This window comes from Lynx rufus, unplaced genomic scaffold, assembly GCF_022079265.1.
Source record: "Lynx rufus isolate CCGP_SWC_20201006 ecotype Redwood Valley unplaced genomic scaffold, mLynRuf1.p SCAF_18, whole genome shotgun sequence".
NCBI classification, from domain to species: domain Eukaryota; kingdom Metazoa; phylum Chordata; class Mammalia; order Carnivora; family Felidae; genus Lynx; species Lynx rufus.
The window spans coordinates 39,855,929-39,881,375 of NW_025814832.1; the positions used below are offsets into that span (position 1 = coordinate 39,855,929).

Sequence of the window (25,447 nt, forward strand, 5' to 3'; positions counted from 1 at the left end):
TTTGCACATTGTTGGGCAACTCTTAAAAACAAAAACAAAAAACACTGGGAGTATCCGTCTTTAATACAACACAGTATTTTTTTTCAGAGATGAACATAAATTAATGGTGCCATACCAAAGACACACTCAATAAAGTTAAGAAAACTAGAAAGGGGTTAACACATTAATATCACAATCATTCAACATTATTACAGAAGGTTTAGCAATGTGATAAGGGGGGGAATGAGGTATAAACAAGGGGAAATATTAAAGATTAAAAAGTGTCATTTTTGGATGATATAACTATTCACAAAGGAAACTAAGCAAATCAACTGAAAAACAACAAATAAGAGCTCGGTAAGATGGTCGAATATAAAATAAATATACAAAAAACAACAGCTTCCCCATATACCAATAATTGATTATTACCAGAATATATAACGGAAGAAAAAGCAGATTCAAAATTTCAAAAAATCTATACGAGAGAAATAAGTTTAGAAATAAACTTAAGAAATATGGAGATTAGGGGCGCCTGGGTGGCGCAGTCGGTTAAGCGTCCGACTTCAGCCAGGTCACGATCTCGCGGTCCGTGAGTTCGAGCCCCGCGTCGGGCTCTGGGCTGATGGCTCGGAGCCTGGAGCCTGTTTCCGATTCTGTGTCTCCCTCTCTCTCTGCCCCTCCCCCGTTCATGCTCTGTCTCTCTCTGTCCCAAAAATAAATAAACGTTGAAAAAAAAAATTAAAAAAAAAAAAAGAAATATGGAGATTACATATAAGAAAAACTACAGATTCACTGGCAGATGTAAAAGATGATCTACACGGTAATACCATGGGCCTGCATTCAAATTTTATAAATGTCAAATTTCTTTAAAAGCCAACGCATGTGGCTTTTTATTTACTTTTGTTTTTCTTTTTTCTCTCTCTCTCCTGCTATGAGAGAGTGCTGTAGTGGTGCAGTGATCACAGTGTCACTCTTGCTCTCTTTTGGGAGTTGATTTGGTGGAATTTCACACATTAATTCTAAGGTTCACTTGGAAAGATAATCAAAATTAGCCACACAACTTTTGATAAAGAACAGCAGGGAAACTTGACTAGTTATTAAAACATACCACAAAACAGCAAGACCACATCAGTATAATACCGGTACATGAGCAGACAGATCAATCAGTGGCACAGAACAGAAAACTCAGAAACAGACCCCTATAATATGGATATATAATCTGTGATTAAACTGTGTTTCAGATTAGTGGGAATTTACTAAATAGACGGTAGGGTATTTGTATAGGTATCAGAAAAAAGTAGAAAAGCAGATTGCTTCCTTATACATAAAAATTACAAGGAAATACAAACAAGTATTTTTATGACTTTCTAGTGGTGAAGGACTTTTTAAGCATGACATTAAAAATACAAACCATTCAGGTATATCTCAGAATAACATAAAACCAGTAAGACATAAAGGAAAACAGTGACAAATTTGACTCCAAATTTTTTTACTCCTGAATGGCAAAAGTCAACCTGAAGTTAAAAGATAAAATTATAAATAGGCAAAAATGTTTACCATATAAATGACAATGAGTTAACAACCTTAATAAATAATGTGCTCCTCATCAGGAAGAAAAAAACAAACACTCTGATAAATAAATAGGCAAAGAACTTAAAGAAGCACTAAAAGAGAAATCCAAAAGGCCATTAAACTTATGAAAATATGTTTAATATCACTAATGAAGAAATGCAAGGTAAAACAAGGTATTCTTCTGACAAAATTACAGTGATAAACTTCAGTATTAGGAGGGTACACGGAAACTGGGACCTGCGAAGTGCTGATAATCTGCTAGCAATCATGTGATGACATTTTAAAGTAAGCATATTCTTTGACTAGGGAATTAGAGCTTGGAAATTTATCCAAAGCAAAAGAAAAGAAATGCGAAAGACACACACACACACACACACACACACACACACACACACGGACATGTTACGGCACTATTTAGAGGACAAAAAAAATGTTTACAGGATACTGGTTAAACAAATAAAACAACAGAAATTAGGAAACTATTATATGAACATACATGTACACACATATATGCCCAGTAAACCCTTTAATAACAGTTCTGGAGGAGACCTGAATTGTTGGACTTTCATAACATGTATGTATCCCTTCATGAGGAAAAACTAACATTTTCATTTTAGAAAATAAAAGTAAAATAAACTAACGAAAATGATCCCAACAAAAGAATTTAGGTTTTTAATCTGTAAGCGGAGTCCACCTCCTCGAGGCCAACACTCCTACCCCAACCAAATGCAACTGTTTAAATTCAGGCTCCAATGTGCTTGTGATACCCATTCACAGCAATATCTGCACTACTTGGGAGACTAGATCTCCGAAGCCCCAATACTAAAATTAATCATTCTGTTATGTACTCAATAAACGTTTGCCAAGGATTGAAAGATTTTATAGAATATTTCTGGAAATACAGCAGGCTAGGATGTTTGAACTAACCTTCCCTTAGAAAATGATTATAAAAACAGGACAAAACATGGGGAAAAAAAAGATGTTAAAAGCATTGAAGAGTTGATAAAATAAGGGATCTGCCAGGGCAAAAATCTAAGGGAAATTAGGAATGCAAGACACTTAAATGAAGCATTCAAGTCATATTTGCCCTAAGGGTACCTGCAGATCTTGACCATCCCGCTTACAGAGCACAAGGTGCCAAACGGATCGTCACAGGCCAAAGTCCACTGAGGGCAGGGGGTTCAATAAGGAAACCCTTCGCGCTTCAAGCTTCAAGGACTTTCAAAGGGTTACACTCTAAAGGAAAATGTAAACCAAGAGAAAAATTTCCTCCACCCTCAGAGAACTACAAGGAAGTTGCCCTGGCAATACAGGGAGCGGGGGCTCCCCTGAGAAATGTTAACACAATCCAGATCAATACTGACTGGGTAGCTGAAACAAACAAACAAAATAAACCAATCAAACAAAATGCAAGCCATGAATTCAGCGGTTTAAAGTAGTACTGGATGGGTAAAATCTCTAGGCATCTGGAAGAAGCAAAGAAAAATTCTCCCTGGAGGAACACATCTTTTAGATCTCAAAGAAATTTCACAAATAATTTTTCAGGAAAAATGAGCGGCACACAGTCAAAAAACCAAAGAAGCGTAAAAGAAATAAAGCCCTGAGCAACAGCTAGGAAAAACAACAGACAACAAATAGATTCATAACACATCAAATGCCAGAATTATCAAATACAGATTATAAATACTCTACTAAATAAATAAATAAAAGACAAACTTGAAAATATCAGCAGGGAACACAATAACAAAAATTAACAATTCGGTGCAGTTGGACAGCCTGGGTGGCTCAGTCAATTGAGTGTCCAACTTCAGCTCAGGTCGTGATCTCAACGTTTGCAAGTTCAAGCCCCACATCAGGCTCACTGCCGTCAGCACACAGCTCATTTCAGATCCTCAGATCCTCTGTCCCCCTCTCTCTGCCCCTTCCCTGCTTGCGCTCTTTCTCTCAAAAATAAATAAACATTAAAAAATAATAATAATAATTCAGTGAGGTTAACAGCAAATTAGATGCAACAAAACAAAAGAATCTGGGACCAGAAAGGCAAGAAACTATCCAGAGTGGAGCAAACGGAGACTAAGAGAAAGTAGAAAAAAGTCAAAAGGCAAAGTGATAAGGTGAGATGGTGTGACACACAATTAATTGGAATTTCATAGGAAAAAGAAAAAGAGAACAGGGCAGAGACAATATCTGAAGAGACAATGGCTAATAATTATCCAGAACTGGTACAAGACCCAACAAAAAACCCTAACACATTACAAACAAGAGAAATAAAAGGATGCATCATAGTGAAACTGCAGACCACCACAGATGGAAGATTTTTAAAGCAGCCAGGGGAAAACAAGAGCAGATAATTTCAAAGAAATGAGAGATATATGAAAGTTGTTTTCTCAGTAGTAACAATGGGAGTCAAAAGATGGTAATAATACATTCAGCTGTTAAGAGAAAAAAAATGCCAATGTAAAAATATACACAGCAAAAGTATCTTTCAAGAATAAAAGCAAAATTAAGTACTTTAAGCAAACAAAACCTAGACAATTAACTCCTCAGCAGATACATATAAAAGAATACTAAAGGAGTACTTCAGGTAGAAGGAAAGGGACCCTAGGTAGAAGACGTAAGATGCAAAAAAGAAGTACAAAGAAAGAGGTAAATGAACACTGACAGTAAAATAGATGAACAGTGACAATATAAACTAATAATGTTGTATGAGGCTAAAAAAAAAACAAACAAAAGCAAAATACAAACATACACCACCACCACCACCAACTTAGTAACAAGTAAATGGAGTTAATGTTCTGAGGTCACTGTTTATTTGGGAGGAGGATAAAGATACTATTAACATCAAACTTTGGCACACTGAAGATATGTGTGGTAATTTCTATGAGAAACACCGAACAGGACCTAGCTTCTAGTGGAGAATGAGAATACACAATGATTAACCTGCCCCCCCAAAAAAACAACCACCCAAATAAAGTAAGAAATGAAAGAAAAGAGAATATGCAGCATGAATAGAAAACACATTAAAAGATGGCAAATAAATGCTAAAGGGGCGCCTGGGTGGCTCAGTTGGTTGAGCACCTGACTTCAAATCAGGTCATGGTCTCGCAGTTCACGAGTTCGAGCCCCGCACTGGGCTCTGTGCTAACAAACAGCTCAGAGCCTGGAACCTGCTTCAGATTCTGTATCTCTCCCCCACCCTCCCCCGGCTCATGCTCTGCCTCTCTCTGTCTCTCAAAAATAAATAAATGTTAAAAATAAATAAATGTTAAAAATAAATAAAATAAAATAAAATAAAATAAAATAAAATAAAATAAAAGCTAACGTTAAAAAAATACTTTAAACAGAATAAAGAAAAATTCAACTATTTATGTGTCAGGTATACTGAAAACATAATGAAAAGCTGGTAGTATAAAAATGGAAATATCTATACCATATAATGGTTTGGATACATTAAATATTGGATAAAATGCATTTAGAGCAAAAAGTATCATAAGAGATGAAGGGTCACTTAATAATACACAAATCAAAACTATAAATACATGAAGAAACAACTCGCACAATCATGAGAGATAATAAATACACCTCTCTTGGTAACTGCCAGGACAAACAACCAAAAATCAGAATACAGAAAATTTAAAAACTATGATTAAACGCCATGATTAACAAAACTGACTTAATGACAGAACAAAACTATATTGTTTAGGGATACACACATGGTCGAACTGTAAGGAAGAGCACATTATAATCACGAAAGTTAGAATAGTGGTTGTTTCCAGGGTAGAGAGCGTTGTAATCAGAGAAGAGCACACAGGTTTCCAGGGTGCTGGAAATATTTCACTTCTTGACCTAAGGAATGATTATACGGAGTTAACTTTATAAGGATTTCCTTTTTGTGAAGGGCCACACAAATATTTTAGGCTTTACAGGCCATATAACATCTCTGCGATATATTCTTCTGTCTCCACAACTCTTTAAAAATCTAAAAATCATTCTTAGTTTGCCAGCTATGAGTTGTAGTTTTTACCAAACTCCTGCATTAAAAGCCTCATGTTTTAGGTACTTCTTTATTTTCAACAAAAAATACAAAAGAACCTGGGAATGCAAGCTGGTGTAGCCACTCTGGAAAACGGTATGGAGGTTCCTCAAAAAACTAAAAATAGAACTACCCTACCACCCAGCAATTGCACTACTAGGCATAGATCCATGGAATACAGGTGTGCTATTTCGAAGGGGCACATGCACCCCCATGTTTACAGCAGCACTATCAACAATAACCAACGTATGGAAAGAGCCCAAATGTCCATCGATGGATGAATGAAGAAGATGTGGTGTGTATGTATGTATATATATATATATATATATATATATATACATACATACACACATACATACATACATACAATGGAGCATCAAAAAGAATGAAATCTTGCCATTTGCAGCTACATGGATGCAACTGGAGGGTATTATGCTAAGTGAGATTAGTCAGTCAGAGAAAGAAAAAAATCATATGACTTCACTCATGTGAGGACTTTAAGAGACAAAACAGATGAACATAAGGGAAGGGAAACAAAAAGAATATAAAAACAGGGAGGGGGACAAAATAGAAGAGACTCATAAATATGGAGAACAATCTGAGGGTTTAATGGAGGGGTCATGGGAGGGGGGATGGGCTAAATGGGTAAGGGGCACTAAGGAATCTACTCCTGAAATCGTTGCACTATATGCTAACTAATTTGGATGTAAAATTTTTAAAATAAAAAATAAAATAAAAAAAATACAAAAAAATACTTGGGGGGAAAAAACTAAAATAATTCTTTATCCATCGATTCTTCTTTTCTTTTTTTTTTTTTTATTTTTTTTTCTTTTAACGTTTATTTATTTTTGAGACACAGAGAGAGAGAGAGCATGAACTGGGGAGGGTCAGAAAAGAGGGAGACACAGAATCTGAAACAGGCTCCAGGCTCTGAGCTGTCAGCACAGAGCCCGACGCGGGGCTCGAACCCATGGACAGCGAGATCATGACCTGAGCCGAAGTTGGACGCTTAACGAACTGAGCCACCCAGGCGCCCCTCGATTCTTCTTTTCAACAACTCTGAGCATCTGCTATGTGTGCCAAGCACGGTTTTGGGTGTTAAAGACCAAAAACTGAACAAGATATTATCTCTTCACGTCAAGTCAAAAAAACAGTAATAATAATTATACCGTTAGGTAATAAGACTGAGAGATGGAAACAGCAATCAACTACAAAGCAAAGTCCCTGGTCTCATGAGATTAACATTCTAGTGGAAGAAGATGTGCAACAGATTAACCAAATAGTTAAAAATTAAAATATAGGAGCGCCTGGTTGGCTCAGTTGGTTGAACGTCCAACTCCTGATTTCAACTTAGGTCATGATCTCACAGTTCATGAGTTTGAGCCCCATGATGGGCTCTGTGCTGACAGCATGGAACCTGCTTAGGATTCTCCCTCCCTCTCTCTCTGCCCCTGCCCTGCTTGCTTGCTCACACTCTCTCTCAAAATAAATAAACTTAAAAAAATTTTTTTAATTAAAATGTTAGTAAATAAAAATATTAAAATCATACCACACACCAGTGACAATGAGTGATCTACAACAAAACACACAACAATATGGATTCATCTCACAGAAGTAATGTTGAATAAAAGAAGACAGACATAAGAGTGTACATTGTATGATTTCTTTCATACAAAATACAAAAACAGAAAGAAAAAAAACATCTCTGCTGTTAGAAATCAGGACAGTGGCTATTCCCAATGACAGGGAGGGGGCTAATAACTGGCAGGGAGCATAAGGGAGTTTGGGGAGGGAGGCTGGTAATATTTCTTTCTTGTGTTGGAATACTTTAAGCACTTTAATTGGTTTAAAAATTAAAAATAGGGGCGCCCTGCCGGCTCAGGCAGTGGAGCATGCACCTCTTGATCTTGGGGTTGTGAATCTGAGCCCCACGTTGGGTATAGAGATTACTTTACAAATTCTAAAAAAAAATTTTAATGAACATATAAATAAATGTTAAGAAAAATAGACACAAGCCTCCTCAACAGTTACCTAAAAACCCTCAACCTAACCAAATAGATCTACACATCAAACATTTCTAACTTTTTTAAAAATGTTTATTTTGAGAGAGACAGCTCACATGCACGTGCAGGAGTGTGGGGGGAGGGGGGGAGGAAGGGAGAGAGAGGGAGAGGGAAAGGGAGAGACAGACAGAGAGACAGAGAGAGAGAGAATCTCAAGCAGGTTCCGTGCTGTCATCATAGACCCTGATGTGGAACTTGATCTCATGTACCATGAGATCGTGACCTGAGCTGAGATCAAGAGGAGGACACTTCCAGTTGAACCATCCAGGCACCCCTTTACATTTCTAACATTTTTAAATATAGCAAGGATGACAAGATAATAGCCAAATTTTCAAGTTGGATACAGTTTACCAAGTGCTTTAATAACTGCGGTCACCTTAATAAACGCATGTCTTTACGAGATAGAAGAGGAAAAAAAATGCATTCTAAACACTTTAACACAGAAGGCTAAATCACTTAGGAGAAGATCAGTATTACCCAACTCTGCTAAGGTAGCAGAGTCAAACAGCTTTCCTAAAAACAGACCTAGCACAAAAACTGAACATAGGGAGATCCCTCTTCCCCCAAATCCCAAAGCAATACCTGAGGCATCAGCAGACAGAACACACTCCTGAGTACAAAGATCTTGTATGGTATCAACAAATTATCCAAAGGCACTCAAGTAAATTAACACAAAATCCCCTATTAGGTAGCTAGCTCAGGAGTCTCAATCTCGGCACCAGTGACAATTAGAGCAAGAAACTCTTTACTATGAGGGCCTATTCTGTACTTTGTAGGATGTTTACTAGCATCTGGCCTCTGCCTACTAGATGCCTACAGCTCCCTCCTCCCACCCTCCAGTTGTGATCAAAAATTACTCCAACAGTGCCAAATGTTCCCTGAGAGGCAAAACTACCCCACGTTGAGAACCACTAATCTGGCTATAATGGTCTTAAGATCTTCAGTTCTCACTTGAAGGAAGTAAACAGATAGGCTTGGCTGGCTCAGTCGGTGAATCCTGCGACTCTTGATCTCAGGGGTTGTGAGTTCGAGCCCCACACTGGGCGTAGAGATTATTTAAAAATAAAAATCTTATTTAAAAAAAAAAAAAAGGGAAGGTAACAAACCCATCTCAAATTTGAGTAACATGAGTTTCTCTACCACATCACTGAGAAAGCCTTGAAAATAAATCAAATGCCAAACTTATATTTAAGTTTGGCAAGGATACAAAGTTTACGTTTAAATTGGAAATCATTTCCTTGACGGAACTGAGCTGTAGGCTTAGAGGTAACTTACTATACTGAGAAACAGGGGTAGCTCTTGTGCAACATAAATTTACGGAGACAGACTTGAGTCTCAGTGACTCACAGGTAGCACTGAATGTTTCTCCTCAGTGCCTCATTCCCCTGGGTAGTTAACGGAAGAGAAACTGCTGGAGTGATCCTGGGTTCTCGCCTCCTACAACAGGTGTCAAATTTCTCCAGGTGAATGCTTACCGGTAAGGGATTGGATAAGGAATGTTGCGGTGAGGATCGTGCAACTGGCGGAACACTTCTGCCAGGGCTGGTTCCTGGCCCGCTTCCCCCAGCAAACTGGCCAACAGGGAAAAACGGATATGAATAATTCAAAACAGTACTGTGCTTCAGATAAGGAGAGTAAAAGATTAACACACAAACAGGTCTTAATTATATGGCCCCTTTAAGTCAATACATCTCATGCTAAAGAGAAAAATACCATGTAAGTCAAATTTTGGCTAGCTTTTCAGTGAGATTTTAAGAAGGAGCTCCAGCAGAAATGTACCAAAAAGATATAAAGAAAACGTGGCTGAAAGCTGAAGGTACACATGGTTTTGAAAGGACATCAGAGAAGAATGTTTTCCCTTCTTGTCTCAAAATAACCCGAAGCAGGAATACAGTGGTACAGTGGATGTTAGTGTCTTCTTTAGGAACCACTAACGATGGGTCAGTGAGCTCGCTACGTGTCCCACCGAACTAAAGGGAAGAGGACAAAAGAAGAGTCCAAGTCACTCCATTTCAATCTTTGCAAGACCCGAAACCTAGTCTGGCCAAGAGAAACATCACCTCATTTGTGAATTTTTATATCATCACAGACAAGACACATCATAAACAAATTTAAATTTAGGAAGTCAGCAGCAGTTTCCTCTTAACAGAGAGAGATGGGCCAACATCAGATTGATGAAGACGGGGAGGAAGGGGAGGAGAGCACAGTAAAGGCAAAACACTGCTTTCTAAAGCCTTAAATGAAGGCAAGGATTCAGATTTTTAAAAAATCACTATAAACTTTTTTTCCAAAAATTTAACTTACCTCAAAGTAATCACTAATCTTATGTCCCCTAGGAGTGCCTTTCCCTGAAAATGAAACCAAAGTAAGTATAGTTTTTCCAACAACATACGTAAACCATCATTCACTAAAACGTACTATGCATTCACTAACTGCGTATGTCATCATCAATTCAAGTACTGGCTTTACTTTTAACAAATAAGCCAAATTACCTGTATCCTAAGAACAGAGACAGTTTCCTCCATCTAATAAAAGCCTTAATAAGCAGTGAAAGGAAGACTTTTTCTCAGCTTGCTTTCCTTTAAGATTTGCTAATCTTTCTTTTATAATATGGTAAGAAAACCTAGGCCACAGCTATGAATCAAAATAAAACAAATGTACAGTCCATGCCCTCAATCAAGAGAACAAAAAATTCAAAACAAACTCATCAGGACTAAAGGGTTTTATGCTAGGCCACAAAAAACTTTATGTGACCATGTCGCTTTGGGACAATTTTCTGCCCCCTGCCCAAAAGAAAAAATAATTTGTAGATAAAAAAATAAGAAAAATGCAAAAAAGACTGTGACTTCCATTCCTTAGAGGAGGTGGAGGTGACGAAGCAAACCATTTATTCCCTCTTTAATTACACAAAGATATTTGGCATCATAACCCATCATATTTATAGAGTTAGCCCACTGGGTGCCAATGCTCAACTGAATTGCCACAGGAGAGCAGGTACAAAGGACAGCCATGTAAATGAAACCATTTCTGGCTACCAATTATTAACAAATCACTGAGCTAATGCAAGACATAGTTACAACACCAATGTAACCTCTTTTCTGTATAATACATGCTTAGTCTGAAGAAAAACCTGTGGTGAGAAGATCGTTAACTTACAACAGGGAAAACAAGGGTCCCCAAAGAACTGACACTTTTGGCAAGTGTGTATCAAATGGCGAGTCTATAATAAACAGCCTGATATTCCCTTAAGGTACACAAATCTCCTTTGTTAGGAATCCCTGTGTAGGAACTAATTATTTCGTGTGAGTTGGAAATTCTAAGTATCTAAATTCCAAGAATTTAGTATTTTTATTGGTATGAAATTATTAATACCTTGGCTAGTTTCATATGGTTCAGCTTTTCTTTTCCGGTTTCGCTGGTCATTCTGTTTTTTCTCAGGAGTCTGTTAAATACCATATACATCACAATTAGCATTTTGTTAACTTTTTCACATTATGAGAGTAGGTACAAAATATCAAACTTATAAGAAGATAGAAGGCAAGTCCTAAATCAGAGTCCTGGAGTTATGCAGTGCTACCTTTCAACCCAGACTGAGGGTGTGGGAATGTGTAGTCTCATAGTGAATGTGGCCTCTTACCTCTACTTCTTTATCACTCAAGGACCCCACGCTGCACAAGCTCTGATTGGAAGACTCACTATTGAGTGGCCCCTGGAAAGAGAGGAAAAAAAAAAAAAAGGAATCAAAAGAAACTAATTTAAGATGACAGCGACACTGAAGAAGCCTGCCAATTTTGATGTCTGAAGTCAAAGAAGTCAAGAATTAACTACAGTACCCGTAAAAGCCAACTTGAAAAGAACTCCATCAACTATACGATGGTGCCCTCACATTAAAATTCTCTAGGCTCAGTCGGTAAACCACGCAACTCTTGATCCTGGGGTTGTAGGTTTAAGCCCCATGATGTAGGGTGTAGGGATTGCTTAAAAATAAAATCTTTAAGTGTCCGACTCTTGATTTGACTCAGGTCATGATCACAGTTCAGGAGTTTGAGCCCTGCGAGGGGCTGTGCACTAACAGCTCAGAGCCTGCTTGGGATTCTCTCTCTCCCTCTCTCTCTGCCCCTCCCCCATTCCTGTTCACCCTTTCTCGCTCGTGCTCTCTCTCTCAAAAATAAATACATAAACACTTAAAAATACCAACTCTGTAATCATGTGCAAATTTTCCCTTCTAGAGTACTTCTGCACGCAGTGAATTCATTTTTTAAGGAAAATAAGCAGGGGAAATCCATTCTCTTGCCCTTCTGTATCATACAGGCATCATCTGAAAGTTGATATGTTAAGGAGGATGTTAAGAGTTTCTTACAAAGAATGGTCAGAAACTAGAATATGAAGGAACTGCTTTTCTGAGTCAGGCTTTAAGGAGGCATGACCACTAGCTCAAAAACCAAAGTTACAAGAGACTGACTTCCACCCTAATGGCATGAGGGGCTCTGCTGGCCCGCTCCTCAGTGAAACTGGTGAAAATTATTTAAAAAAATAAACAAAAAAAAAAAACCATCATTCAAAGCGTCTGGAAATAGTCCCTAAGGGGAAACAGTAAATGAAGAAAATAATCATTCAATAAAAATCTATGAAAATTTAGGCTGAAAGGTCAAAGTCTGAGGAATTTGAACCCAGACCACTCCCACTCCTCCCCTCTCCCATGTCAGCAATGTTCCCGTTCTTGCAGTGGCCAAGAACACGTGGCTCCTTCTTCCCCCAGCCCTCAGTCCAAGAGCTTTCTTCTCTAAGGAGCCGGACTGTCCCCAGGCCCCTGCTGCTGACACTAAGTCCCAGGCAAGTACATCAAAAGCAGGGGCTCCCCCGTGTGCAACCCCCACTTGCAGAACAGAAGCTATACCTCAGGCGTGGCACACTGAGAATAGTGGGACCCCAAGAGCTCTTCCGTCCAGCTCATGAGATGATGGTGGCTCCACATCTGGATAGGCTGCTGCACGCGCTTCCTTCCCACCTGACTCCCATCCTCCACCCGCTCCAGCACTCAGTTCCCAGATCCAGAATGTCACTCACAGAAAAGATTGCCATCATCCCCATCCCCAACTCCAGGAACCTGACTCAAATACTCTGCCTCAGGAGAAAGGCAGGAACACTTAGTACCAAATCTCTTCCCAAAAGACTTGACTTCATTCCCATGGACGAGTTTAAGCCTAAGAGTATTCTCAAGAACAGTGGAAGCTGTGGTAAAAGAAAGGCAAACAGAAGATCTGTGGGTGAAATGAAGATACGGCTTAGACTGTAGGCCAGCTAGTTTGCAGAAGAGAACCAGGGAATAAGACACCTGGGAGAAGTCCTCCTGGGGTCAGAACAAACAGCAAACACTGACCTCAGAAACTCTTCCTTCCAAGGAGCCCCAATTTGATCTGATTAGTTTGTAGAGGAATTTAAGCCTCAGGGCACTGTTGAAAACAAGAGAGCAATCCGGGCAATTAGTGCAGTTTTAACAGCTGGGTTGGTCAGGGAACGAAAGCTCTATTAGTACCAGTCATCCCAGGGTGACTGTAGGCATACTTAAAGCTGTGTCTCCCCAAAGTCACCACCAGAGGCTTGACACTGGATGAACAGTGGATAGAAAAGACGTCACTAAAATAATCTAGCCAGTCACTAAACAAATAAACAAGCAAACAACAATAATAAGTCCATCAGGGCACCTGGGTGGGTCAGTCAGTTAAGCATGACTTCAGCTCAGGTCATGATCTCATGGTTCGTTAGTTCAAGCCTCGCACTGGGCTCTCTGCTGTCAGCATGAGCCTACTTGGAGCCTCTGTCCCCCTCTCTCCCTGCCTCTCCCCCACTCATTCTCTGTCTTCTCTGTCAAAAATAAATAAACTTAAAAAAAAAAAAAAGTAAGAGCTTCTCTTTAAAAACAAAACAATAACAAGTTCAAGACTGGGATGAGAACTCAGTACCCAGAGTTGGTACAATACGTCATCTAAAATGACCAGTTTCCGGGGCGCCTGGGTGGCGCAGTCGGTTAAGCGTCCGACTTCAGCCAGGTCACGATCTCGCGGTCCGTGGGTTCGAGCCCCGCGTCGGGCTCTGGGCTGATGGCTCAGAGCCTGGAGCCTGTTTCCGATTCTGTGTCCCCCTCTCTCTCTGCCCCTCCCCCGTTCATGCTCTGTCTCTCTCTGTCCCAAAAATAAATAAAAAAACATTGAAAAAAAAATTTAAAAAAAAAAAAAAATAAAATGACCAGTTTCCAACAAAAAATCATGAGGCATGCAAATACAAAAATATGACCCATATACCAGGACGAAAAAATGGCAGACTAAAGAAACTACCTGTGAGAGTGACTAGATATTGGATTTAACAGAAAAATATTCAGAACAGCCATATAAGTATGTTCACAGAGCCAAAGGAAACCACAATTAAAGAAAAAAAGTGTGAGTGACAATGTTGTATTAAACAGCGAATATCAATAGAAACAAAGAAATATATATTTTTTAAAAAAGGGGAATTATGGAGCTGAAAACCACAATAATGGAAATTAAAAAATGCACTAGAGAGGCTCAAGAGTAGAAATTAAGTGACAGAAGAAATCATTAGCAAATGTGAAGATAGATCAATAGAAATTATGCAAGCTGAAAACCAGAGAGAAAATAGAAGAAAAATAAACAGCTTCAGAGAAACGTGGGAAAATGTTAAGTATGCCACAATGCACATAATTGAGGTGAGAGAGAGACAGAGACAGAGAGAGGTGAGCAGAAAAGAAGCAGAAAAACATATCCAAAGAAATAATGGCTGAAAATTTCTCAAATTTACTGAAAAGCAACAACTTATTCATCCAAGAAGCTTAATGAATTCCAAGCATGATAAACACAAAGAGACCCACAAACAGGCACATCATAGGAAAAATGCTCAAAGGCAAAGACAGGAGAAAATCTTCTGAAAGAAAAATTTTTTATAGTTTATTTATTTGGAGAGCCTGTGTGGTTCAGTCAGTTAAGCATCCAACTCTTGGTTTCAGCTCAGGTCATGATCTATCTCATGGCTTTGCAGGTTCGAGCAGGCAGTGCCTGCTTGGGATATTCTCTCTCTCTCTCTCTCTGTCTCTCTCTCTCTCCCTCTCCCTCTCCCTCTCCCTCTCCCTCCCCTGCTCATGCTATCTCTGTCTCTCTTAAAAAAAAAAAAAAAGGAAAGAAAAAAGACAAAGACAAAAATCTTAAAAATAAAGAAATTAATTAAAGTTCATTTATCTATTTTAGACAGTGAGAGAGAGGGAGAGAACATGCGCATGTGGGGCAGAGAGAGAGGGAAACAGAGAATCCCAAGCAGGTTCCATGCTGTCAGTGCAGAGTCTGACTCGGGGCTCGAACCCACCAAGTGTGAGCCAAAATCAAGAGTTGGACCTTTAACCAACGGAGCCACCCAGGCACACCCCCCCCCTTTTTTTTTTTGATGTTTGTTTATTTTTGAGAGGGAGAGAGAGAGAGACAGAGTGTGAGCAGGGGAGGGGCAGAGAGAGGGAGACAGAATCTGAGGCAGGATCCAGGCTCTGAGCGGTCAACACAGGGCTCGACCTCACAAGCAGTGAGATAATGACCTGAGGTGAAGCCAGATGCTTAACTGACTGAGCCACCCAGGCACCCCCTCTTTTTTTTTTTTAAAGTTTATTTATTTTTGAGACAGAGACAGAGATCATGCGTGTGAGTGGGGTAGAGGCGTTGAGAGAGGGAGCAAAAGAATCCCAAGCAGGGCTAGACCCCATTAACAACCCCACAAACAATCACCTGAACCGGAATCAAGAGTCAGACCGCTAACCTACTACGCCACCCAGGAACCCCCTCAGGAGAAAGTCTTAAAAAGCAGAAATATAATGCATCACTTACAAGGGAATCCCAATAAGATTAACAGCTGACTTCAGAGCAAAAACAATTTAAAAAGGGGCAAAAGATCTGAACAGACATTTCTCCAAAGACTATATACAAATGGTCAATAAACACATGAAAAGAAGCTCAACACCATTAGCTCACGGGAAATACAAATCATAACCAAAATGAGACACCATTTCAGACCTACTAGAATGGCTAGACTAAAAAAGAAGTAAGGGGGGGGGGGGGGTGCCTGGGTGGCTCAGTGAGTTAAGCATCCGAATTCAGCTCAGGTCATGATCTCAAGGTTCATGAGTTCAAGCCCCGTGTCGGGCTCTGTGCTGACAGCTCAGAGCCTGGAGTCTGCTTTGGATTCTGTGTCTCCCTCCCTCTCTCTGCCCCTCTCCAGCTCGCTTGCTCTCTCTCTCAAAAATAAGTAAACATTAAAAAAAAAAAAAAAAAAAGTAAGAAAGTGCTGGCAATGAGCACTGAGATATGCACAGAAATTGTTGAATCACTGTATTATACACCTTAAATTAATATAACACTATATGCTAATTACACTTGATTTACAAAAAAAGTGCTGGCAAGAATGTGGAGAAACTATGTTCTCACCAGAAATATATTGCTGGTGGGAACATAAAATGGTGCAGTTGCTTTCAAAAACAGGCAGCTCCTCAAACAATTAAACATAATTACTGTATGACCCAGAATGCTACTCCTAGGTATATAAGGAAAAGAAACGAATATGCACAAAAATTTGGACACAAATGTATAGCATCATTATTCACAAAAGACATTTAATGTCCAATTGATGAATGGATAAACAAAATTCCATACAATGGAACGGAATGGTATGTAACTGTGAATATACTAAAAAAGCAATGGATTGCATATTTTAAAAGGGGTAAATTGTACTGTATATGAATTATATCTCAATAAAACTATTAAAAACCAATAGTCACTAGGCTTAGTGTCAAAAATAATTTGCATTCTTACTAGGGTGTATCAAGTATTCCTTTCGCCATATTCTTAACACACTACTTTTTAAGTATAATAAACACACTACAACAGAGAGCTTCATAGTGAGATACTTGGGAAACTGCGAAAATAATAAAGTGAAACTAGGGAGAAGAAACAAAATCAAATCATGTATTCCTAGTGACATAACTCAGCAAAAGACTTATTCCTACAATGGTATAGAGTTCCATGATGTTTTGAATGAGACAAAAAGGAGTTTTATTTACACTAAAATTCTACAATAATTCTTTTTAAATGTTTGTTTATTTTTGAGAGAGCAAGTAGGGGGGAACAGAGAGAGAGGGAGACACAGAATCCGAAGCAGGCTCCAGGCTCCGAGCTATCAGCACAGAGCCTGACTCAGGACTCGAACTCATGAACCACGAGACCATGACCTAAGTTGAAGTCGGACGCTTAACCGACTGAACCACCCGGCGCCCCTAATTTTTTTTTTTTTAACATGTATTTATTTTTGAAAGAGAGAGACAGAACATCAGTGGGGGAGGGGCGGAAAGAAAGGGAGACACAGAATCTGAAGCAGGTTCCAGGCTCCGAGCTGTCAGCACAGGGCCCAACGCGGGGCTCGAACCCACGAATCATGAGTTTATCACCTGAGCTGAAGTCAGACGCTTAACTGACTGAGCCACCCAGGCGCCCCAAGAATTCTACAATAATTTAAACTGAACATTCCTATGCCCAAATTTTCAAAATATTCTGTTCATGAATTACCTTTATTGTAACCATTATGAAGTATTTTTTTTTCCTTCAGATAGTAATAAAACCACATATCGTATTTTAACTATACACTTGACTCACCAAATACCCCTCACTTTCAAGAGGAAATGGCAAATGTGATACAGAGAAGAGAGAACTGAACAGTCTATTTTTTACTCGGAATTACTGATACTGAAATACACTGGCAAGTGTACCTAACAGTGATGCACACTGTTGTGTTTGAAATGCTGTGTGTGAGGCACAAGGATTCTTACGGTTCTCTGTGTCTAACCAGAAGAAAAAAGGATTAAGAATTATTTAATCCTCCCTTTTGCTGTCCTTTTCTGAAGCACAGTATCCCAAATTATTATAAAATCATTAGATTAAATTAGATTAGCAGGGATAAATGACATATATTGCCTGTTTTAAGGCAGCTTACTGTCTAGTAAAAGAGCTAAATAAAAGCTTTTAGGCAAACTGAATGTTATCTTTCAAAAATGCCACTATCACTAAAAAACAAACAAAAATGGCAGGAAAAACTCAACTACATTAAAAGAGGATAAGAAGGTATGAGTAAATTAAATGTATGATCCTTGATCTGACCCTGAATATTGAAAACAAATCAAAACCAGCTATAAAGGGCATTATTGAGACAAAGGCAGAAACTGAATATGGACTATATATTAAATAATTAAGTGCTTTTACAAATTGGTCTCTTATTATCAGTTCCTCAACTGAAAATTTTCCATTGGATGCATCTTTTTTTTTTTTTTTTAATTTTTTTTTTCAATGTTTATTTATTTTTGGGACAGAGAGAGACAGAGCATGAACGGGGGAGGGGCACAGAGAGAGGGAGACACAGAATCGGAAACAGGCTCCAGGCTCCGAGCCATCAGCCCAGAGCCCGACGGGGGGGGGGGGGGGGGGGGGGGGGGGCTCGAACTCCTGGACCGCGAGATCGTGACCTGGCTGAAGTCGGATGCTTAACCGACTGCGCCACCCAGGCGCCCCGGATGCATCTTTTTAATAGAGTGCTTTGTACGTTTTATATGAGTTCATGTCCAGCTTTCCGAGAGTCTTCTACATTTCAGGGGTCAGGGGCAGTCCCAAAAACAGTTTAATGTCTGCCTCTGCCAATGCCCTATACTATTCATCAGTTCCAAACACATTTATTTATACATTAGTCATCCTGACCAAGATTTCCACACAAGGTTGAAGTTTCCATTTCTTGCAGGTGGCTTTTAATTTTTTTTTTTTAAGTAACCTCTACACCCCAACATGGGGCTCAAACTAAGGATCTCGAGACCTAGAGTCGTGTCTTCTACCAACTGAGCCAGCCAGGCGCCCCACTTCTTGAAGGCGGCTTTTAACAGCCACAAACCTAATATAAGTAGCTCACTTCTGTCCTATGTCTTGGACCAGTGGGCCGTTTTACCAGTCCTAGCTCACAGAGAAGCTTTCCAATTCCCAGCTTTATACAGTTCCAGTTCAGACCTCTGGACTCAATTACCACCCCCAGGGGTAAATTAAACCCGAAAGCAGAAACGCTTAGGGGCCATCAAGTTTAACTCCCATTCACCACTGTGACAATGTCATATATTTGAAGCTCTAACAACTGGGACTTAATTTTTCCAATTTCTCTTACACTGCTGACATTCAGGAATTATACAGTTTTCATATATTTCATTAAATCACTTTACTGAATTGTTATTCTTTCTTTTTTTTTTTTAATTTTTTTTCCCAACGTTTATTTATTTTTGGGACAGAGAGAGACAGAGCATGAACGGGGGAGGGGCAGAGAGAGAGGGAGACACAGAATCGGAAACAGGCTCCAGGCTCCGAGCCATCAGCCCAGAGCCTGACGCGGGGCTCGAACCCACGGACCGCGAGATCGTGACCTGGCTGAAGTCGGACGCTTAAAACCAACTGCGCCACCCAGGCGCCCCGAATTGTTATTCTTTCAAATCATCTGTTAGTTTGTTCCTTTGGTTTACTTGTCCAGATACAAAATCACAGCATTTTTAAGTAATAAGTTTATATCTTCCTTTCCACAATTTGTATCTCTTACTTGTTTCACATTTTACTGTACTGAATAAAACAACAGAAATAAAAAGCATAGAGAGAACACAGTTCTTTTCTTTTTCAAGGTAACTCCTCTAGTGCTTTACCATTAAAAGCTGTATGAAGACCTCAAATAGCACTTTCCAGCCAGGGCCTGGCAGAATGGCTCCCGCAAAGCAGGGAGAAGAAGAAGGGCCATTCTGCCATCATCAAGGTAGTGACCAGACAACGTACCATCAACATTTACAAGTGCACCCAAGGAGTGGCTTTCAAGAAGAGTGCCCCTTGCACACTCAAAGAGACCCAGAAATTTGCCATGAAGGAGATAGGAACTCCAGATGTGCGCACCGATACCAGGCTCGACAAAGCTGTCTGCATCAAAGCAATAAAAAATGTTCCACCCCATATGCGCATATGGTTATCCAGAAAACGTAACAAGGATGAAGATTCACCAAACGAGCTCTATACGTTGGCTACCTATGTATCTATCACGGTCACTACTTTCAAAAACGTACAGTTAATGTGGATGAGAACTAATCACTGATTGTCAAATAAAGGTATAAAACTGCAAAAACAGACAGACAAACAAAAACAAAAAAACCCAAAAAAACCTCAAATAGCCAAAACAATCTTGCAAAAGAACAAAGTTGGAGGTCTCCCACTTTCTGATTTCAAAACTTCCTACAACACTATAGTAATCAAAACAGTATGGCACTGGCATAAACACAAGATAGAGACAAAATGGAATAAAGCAGAAACCTAGAAATAAACTTTCACATATATGGTCAAATGGTTTGTTGGGGGGTTTTTTATTCCAATTTTTTCTTTGATTTTTTTTTTTCAGTTTTATTGAGATTTAATTGACACACAGCTCTGTATGAGTTTAAGATGTACTGCATAAGAAGGGTGATTTGATAGAGGGGCGCCTGGGTGGCTCAGTTGGGTAAGCATGCAAGTGTGGCTCAGGTCATGATCTCGCAGTTTGTGGGTTCAAGCCCCACATCGGGCTCTGTGCTGACAGCTCAGGGACTGGAGGCCTGCTTTGCATCCTGTGTCTCCCTCTCTCTCTGCGCCTCCCCTGCTTGTGCTGTCTGTTTTTCAAAAATAAATAAACATTAAACAAATTTTTTAAAAAAAAATTTTAATGTTTTCATTTATTTTTGAAGGAGAGAGAGAGACAGAGCATGAGCGGGGAAGGAGCAGAGAGAGAGGGAGGCACAGAATCAGAAGCAGGCTCCAGGCTCTAAGCTGTCAGCACAGAGCCTGATGCAGGGCTCGAACCCACAAACTGTGAGATCATGACCTAAGCCGAAGCCAGACGCTCGACTGACTGAGCCACCCAGGCACCCCCCCCAAAAAAATTTTTTTAAAGGATGACTTGACATAGAAGATTTTCAACAAGAATGCCAAGACCATTCAACAGTGAAAAGGACACTCTTGTCAACAAATGGTGTTAGGAAAACCGGAAATCCATACACAAAAGAATGAAGTTGGACCCTTATCTTACATCACATACAGGAATTAACTCAAAATCGAGGACTCCAAAAGCATAGGCAACCAAAAACAAACAAAAGATAAAGTGGACTACACCAAAATTAAAATCCTCTGTGCATCAAAAAACATGATTGGGGCTCGTGGGTGTCTCAGTCGGTTAAGCATCCGACTTTGGCTCAGGTCATATGAGTTCGATCCCCACATTGGGCTCTGGGCTGACAGCTCAGAGTCTGCAGCCTGCTTTGGATTCTGTGTCTCCCTCTTTCTCTGCTCCTCCACAGCTCGTGTTCTCTCTCTTTCAAAAACAAATAGACATAAATGACCAACAGGGGCACCTGGGGGGCTCAGTTGGTTAAGCAGCCAACTTTGGCTCAGGTCTCACAGTTCATCTCACAGTTGGTTCGTTAGTTTGAGCCCCACGTAGGGCTCTGTGCTGACAGCTCGGAGCCTGAAGCCTGCTTTGCATTCCGTGTCTTAGTCTCTCTCTGTCATTCCCATACTCTCACTCTGTCTCTCTCTCTCTCTCAAAAATGATAAACATTTTAAAAAAATTTTAAAACAACAAAAAAAACCCAAACACATGATCAACAGAGTGAAAAGGGAACCCACAGGAGAAAATATTTGTGAACCATATAGTCTATGATAAGGAGTTAATATCCAGAATATACAAAGAATTCCCACAAATCAACAAAAACACAATAACCTGATTAAAAACTGGGCAAGGGCACCTGGCTGGCTCAGTTGGTAGAGCATGCAACTCGTGATCCCAGGGTCATGAGTTCAAGCCCAATGTTTGGGGTAGAGTTTACTTTAAAAAATAAATACATAAATAAATGGGGCGCCTGGGTGGCTCAGTCGGTTAAGCGTCCGACATCGGCTCAGGTCATGATCTCGCGGTCCGTGAGTTCGAGCCCGGCATCAGGCTCTGTGCTGACAGCTCAGAGCCTGGAGCCTGCTTCGGATTCTGTGTCTCCCTCCCCTCAGCTCCTCTCCTGCTCACACTCTGTCTCTCTCTCAAAAAAATAAAGATTAAAGAAAAAAAATTTTTTTAATAAAAAAAAAGGGCAAAGGACTTGAATAGACATTTCCTCAAAGATATACAAAAGGAAAAGGGCCAGCCAAACAAGCACATGGAGAGATGCAACATCACTAATCATTAGGGAAATGCAAATCAAAATTACAGGAGATACCATAACACCTCATACCTGTTAGAATGGCTACTATCCAAAAAAGGAAAGTAATGAGCACTAGCAAGGATGTGGAGAAATCGGAACCCTGGTGCACTGTTAGTTGGAATGTAAAATGGTAAATTTTATATGTATTTTACCACAATCAAAGCTTTAAAAAAAAAAAACTGTATTGTTTTTTAAATTAGGAAGTTCAGACGGCTACTAAGTTCATCCAAATACTTTCTTAAAAGTTATTACTTATTTGCTATTGTAATAATAATAGTCAACGCTTACGTAGCGCTTCTTTGGGCTGGCTGGGCATTCTATATTAGCACATTTCATTCTCACAACTTAAAAATAGACCACACAAATATGTCCCAACTAATTTTTGACAAAGTCACAAAAACACTTTGATAGCCTTTGCAACAAATTGGTGCTGGAGCAACTAGACATCCATAGGCCAAATTGTGAACCTTGCCTTAAACCTTATACTTTATTTTAAAAATTAACTCAGGCATCAACTGTGTGGCTCAGTTGGTCAAGCATCTCTTGACTTCGGCTCAGGTCATGATCTCAGTTTGTGAGTTTGAGCCCCACCTCAGGCTCCGTGCTGATAGCACGGAGCCTGCTTGGGATTCTGACTCCCTGGCTCTCTACCCCTCCCCTGCTTGCTATCTCTCTTTCAAAATAAAAAATAATAATTTAAAAATTAAAAAAATTAAAAATTAACTCAAACAGGGACATCTGGGCGGCTGAGTCAGTGAAGCATCTGACTCTTGATTTCAGTTCAGGTTCGTGAGCTCAAGCCCTATGCCAGGCTCTGTGCTCACAGCGTAGAGACTGCGTGGGATTCTCTCTCTCTCCCTCTCTCTCTCTCTACCCCTGCCCTCACGCTTGGGCATGCTCTCTCTCTAAATAAATAAATAAACTAAAAAAAAAAAAATTAAACAGAATCAATAACTTAAATATAAAACAAAACCATAAAATATTTAGGGGGAAAAAAGGGAGAAAATCTTCACAACACAGGAGTAGGTGAAGAGGTCTTAGACATGACACCAAAATCTTGATCTATAAAAAGAAAAATTAATAAATGGAACCTCATCAAAATTAAAAACTTTTACTCAGCAAAGGACCTTGTAGGAGGAAGACACAAATCATAGACTAAAAGAAAATATTTGCAAACCACGTATCTGGCAAAGGACTTAAAATTCAACTGTATAAAGAACTCAAAACTCAACAAATTTTCTAATCCAATTAGTAAACTGGCAAAAGACATGAACAGACATTTCACTGACAAGGATATATAGACCAATAAGCATGAGAAAGATGTTCGACATCATTAGCCATTAGGGAAATACAAATTCAAACCACAATAAAATTTCCTTATATACCTTTCAGAATGCCAGAATGAAATATAGTGACAAACTAAATGCTGGCAAGTATATAGAAAAACTGAATCACTCATACGTTGCTGGTGAAAATGTAAAAAGATGCAGCCAATTTGGAAAATTGTTTGGCAATTTCTTTTAAAAGCTAAAAATGTACGTAACACAAATCATATCCCAGCAATAGTACTACTGGACATTTGTTCCAGAGAAATAAGGTTCATGTAAAAACCTACATACAAATGTTCACAGTGATTTTATTCATTATAGCCAAAACCTGAAAACAAACCAAATGTCCTTCAATGGGTAAAAGTTAAACAAACTGGGACATCCACACCATGGAATACTACTCAGTAATAAAAAGGAATGAACTATTTATATATGCAACAATCCGGATGGACTTCAAGGAAACTATGCCAAGTCAAAAAACCCAATCTCAAAAGGATACATACCACATGATTCCATTTTTATATTATACATATAACATACATGTACATATGTCTTGAAATAATCTACAGAGATAGAAACATTAGCAGTTGTCAGGAGTTATGGTGTCAAAAGAGGAGGTGCGGGTGGCTACAAAAGGAGTAGCAAGAGAGCCTTATAGTGATGGGGCAGTTCTGCACCTTGATTGTGGGTACAAGGAGCTTACACAAGTGATCAAAGTGCACAGATGCACACACACACACAAACACTAATGGTGCACGTATAATGTGAAATCTGAATGAGTTGTGTGGATTTTACCAATATCGATTGCCTGATTTTAATACTGTACTGTAATTATGCGAGATGGTTACATTAGGGAAGGAAAAATGCATGACACTTCCCAATACCTTTTTTGCAATTCCCTCTGAATCTGTAATTATTCTGAAATAAAAAGGGTTTTAGGTTTTATGTATTATTTACTTGCTATAGGTAAGTAATAAGCAATACTTAGGTAGCAGTTGCTACATAGGCAAGGCATTCTATATTAGCACATTTAATCCTCATTAACAACCCGTTAAGGACTCGACTGTGTCCTTATTAAATTTATGTTGAAGCCCTAACCCTCAGTACATCAGAATGTATTTGTTTCTTTTCTTAAACAAATATATTTTTAAATATTTATTTTTGAGACAGAGAGAGAGAGATAGAGCATGAGCGGGGAATGGGCAGAAGGAGAGGGAGACACAGAATCCGAAGTAGGCTCCAGGCTCCAAGCCGTCAGCACAGAGCCCAACGTGGGGCTCGAACTCATAAACCACAAAACCATGAACTGAGCCACACAGGCGCCCCCATCAGAATGTATTTGGAGATAGGGCCTTTAAAGGAAGTAATTAAGTTAAAATGGGATTGTTAGGGTGGACCCTAATCCAATATGACTGATGGCCTCATAAGGGGGAAATCAGGACACAGAGATACCAGACATGCATGCACAGAGAGGAAAGATCGTATGAAGACACAGCGAGAAGGTGGCCATCTGCAAGCCGAGGGAAAGCCTCAGAAAAAAAACCCAACCCAGCTAACACCTTGATCTTAGACTTCCAGCCTCCAGAATATTGAGAAAATACATTTTTGTTCTTTAAACCACGCAGTCTGTTATGGCAGCCCTAGCAAACTAAGGGCTGCACAGTCTTATAAGAGAGTTGCTATGATTACTCTCATTTACAGATGAAGAAACTATAAGAAAACTTAGTAAACTCCCTAAAATCACACAGCTGGTAAGAAGCAGAGCCAGGATCCAGACCTAAGCAATGTGGCTTCAAAATATGTGACTTTGAGCTATACTGACTCTAGATACATTAATCAATTTTTTAAGTGTTTGTTTATTTTTGTGAGAGAGCACACATGAGCAGGGAAGAGGCAGAGTCCCAAGCAGGCTCCGTCCCCCTAACACAGAGCCCGATGTGGGGCTCCAACCCGTGAACTGTGAGATCATGACCTGAGCTGAAATCAAGAGTTGCAAGCTTAAGACTGAGCCACCCAGGCACCCCAAAATATATTTTTAATATAACATCCTTGTCGGGGCACCTGGTGACTCACTCAGTTAAGCGTCCAACTTCGGCTCAGGATCATAAATGAGATTAGGCTATATTTTTAATTCCTCAATTTT

At 39.5% G+C, this 25,447-nt stretch overlaps 1 protein-coding gene across 2 annotated transcripts in view; it reads right to left on the reverse strand.

Moving 5' to 3' along the window:
* TLK2 (tousled like kinase 2) overlaps positions 1 to 25,447 on the reverse strand; it is a 116,076-nt gene that overhangs the window by 65,905 nt on the left and 24,724 nt on the right. For both annotated transcript variants that reach the window (XM_047081659.1, XM_047081658.1), the window contains exons 3-6: positions 11,285 to 11,356; positions 11,020 to 11,089; positions 9,952 to 9,995; positions 9,123 to 9,218 (exon numbers count right to left, since the gene is read on the reverse strand). In XM_047081659.1, coding sequence (XP_046937615.1) covers positions 9,123 to 9,218; positions 9,952 to 9,995; positions 11,020 to 11,089; positions 11,285 to 11,356 — 282 coding nt within the window. The remainder of the gene's footprint in view (positions 1 to 9,122; positions 9,219 to 9,951; positions 9,996 to 11,019; positions 11,090 to 11,284; positions 11,357 to 25,447) is intronic.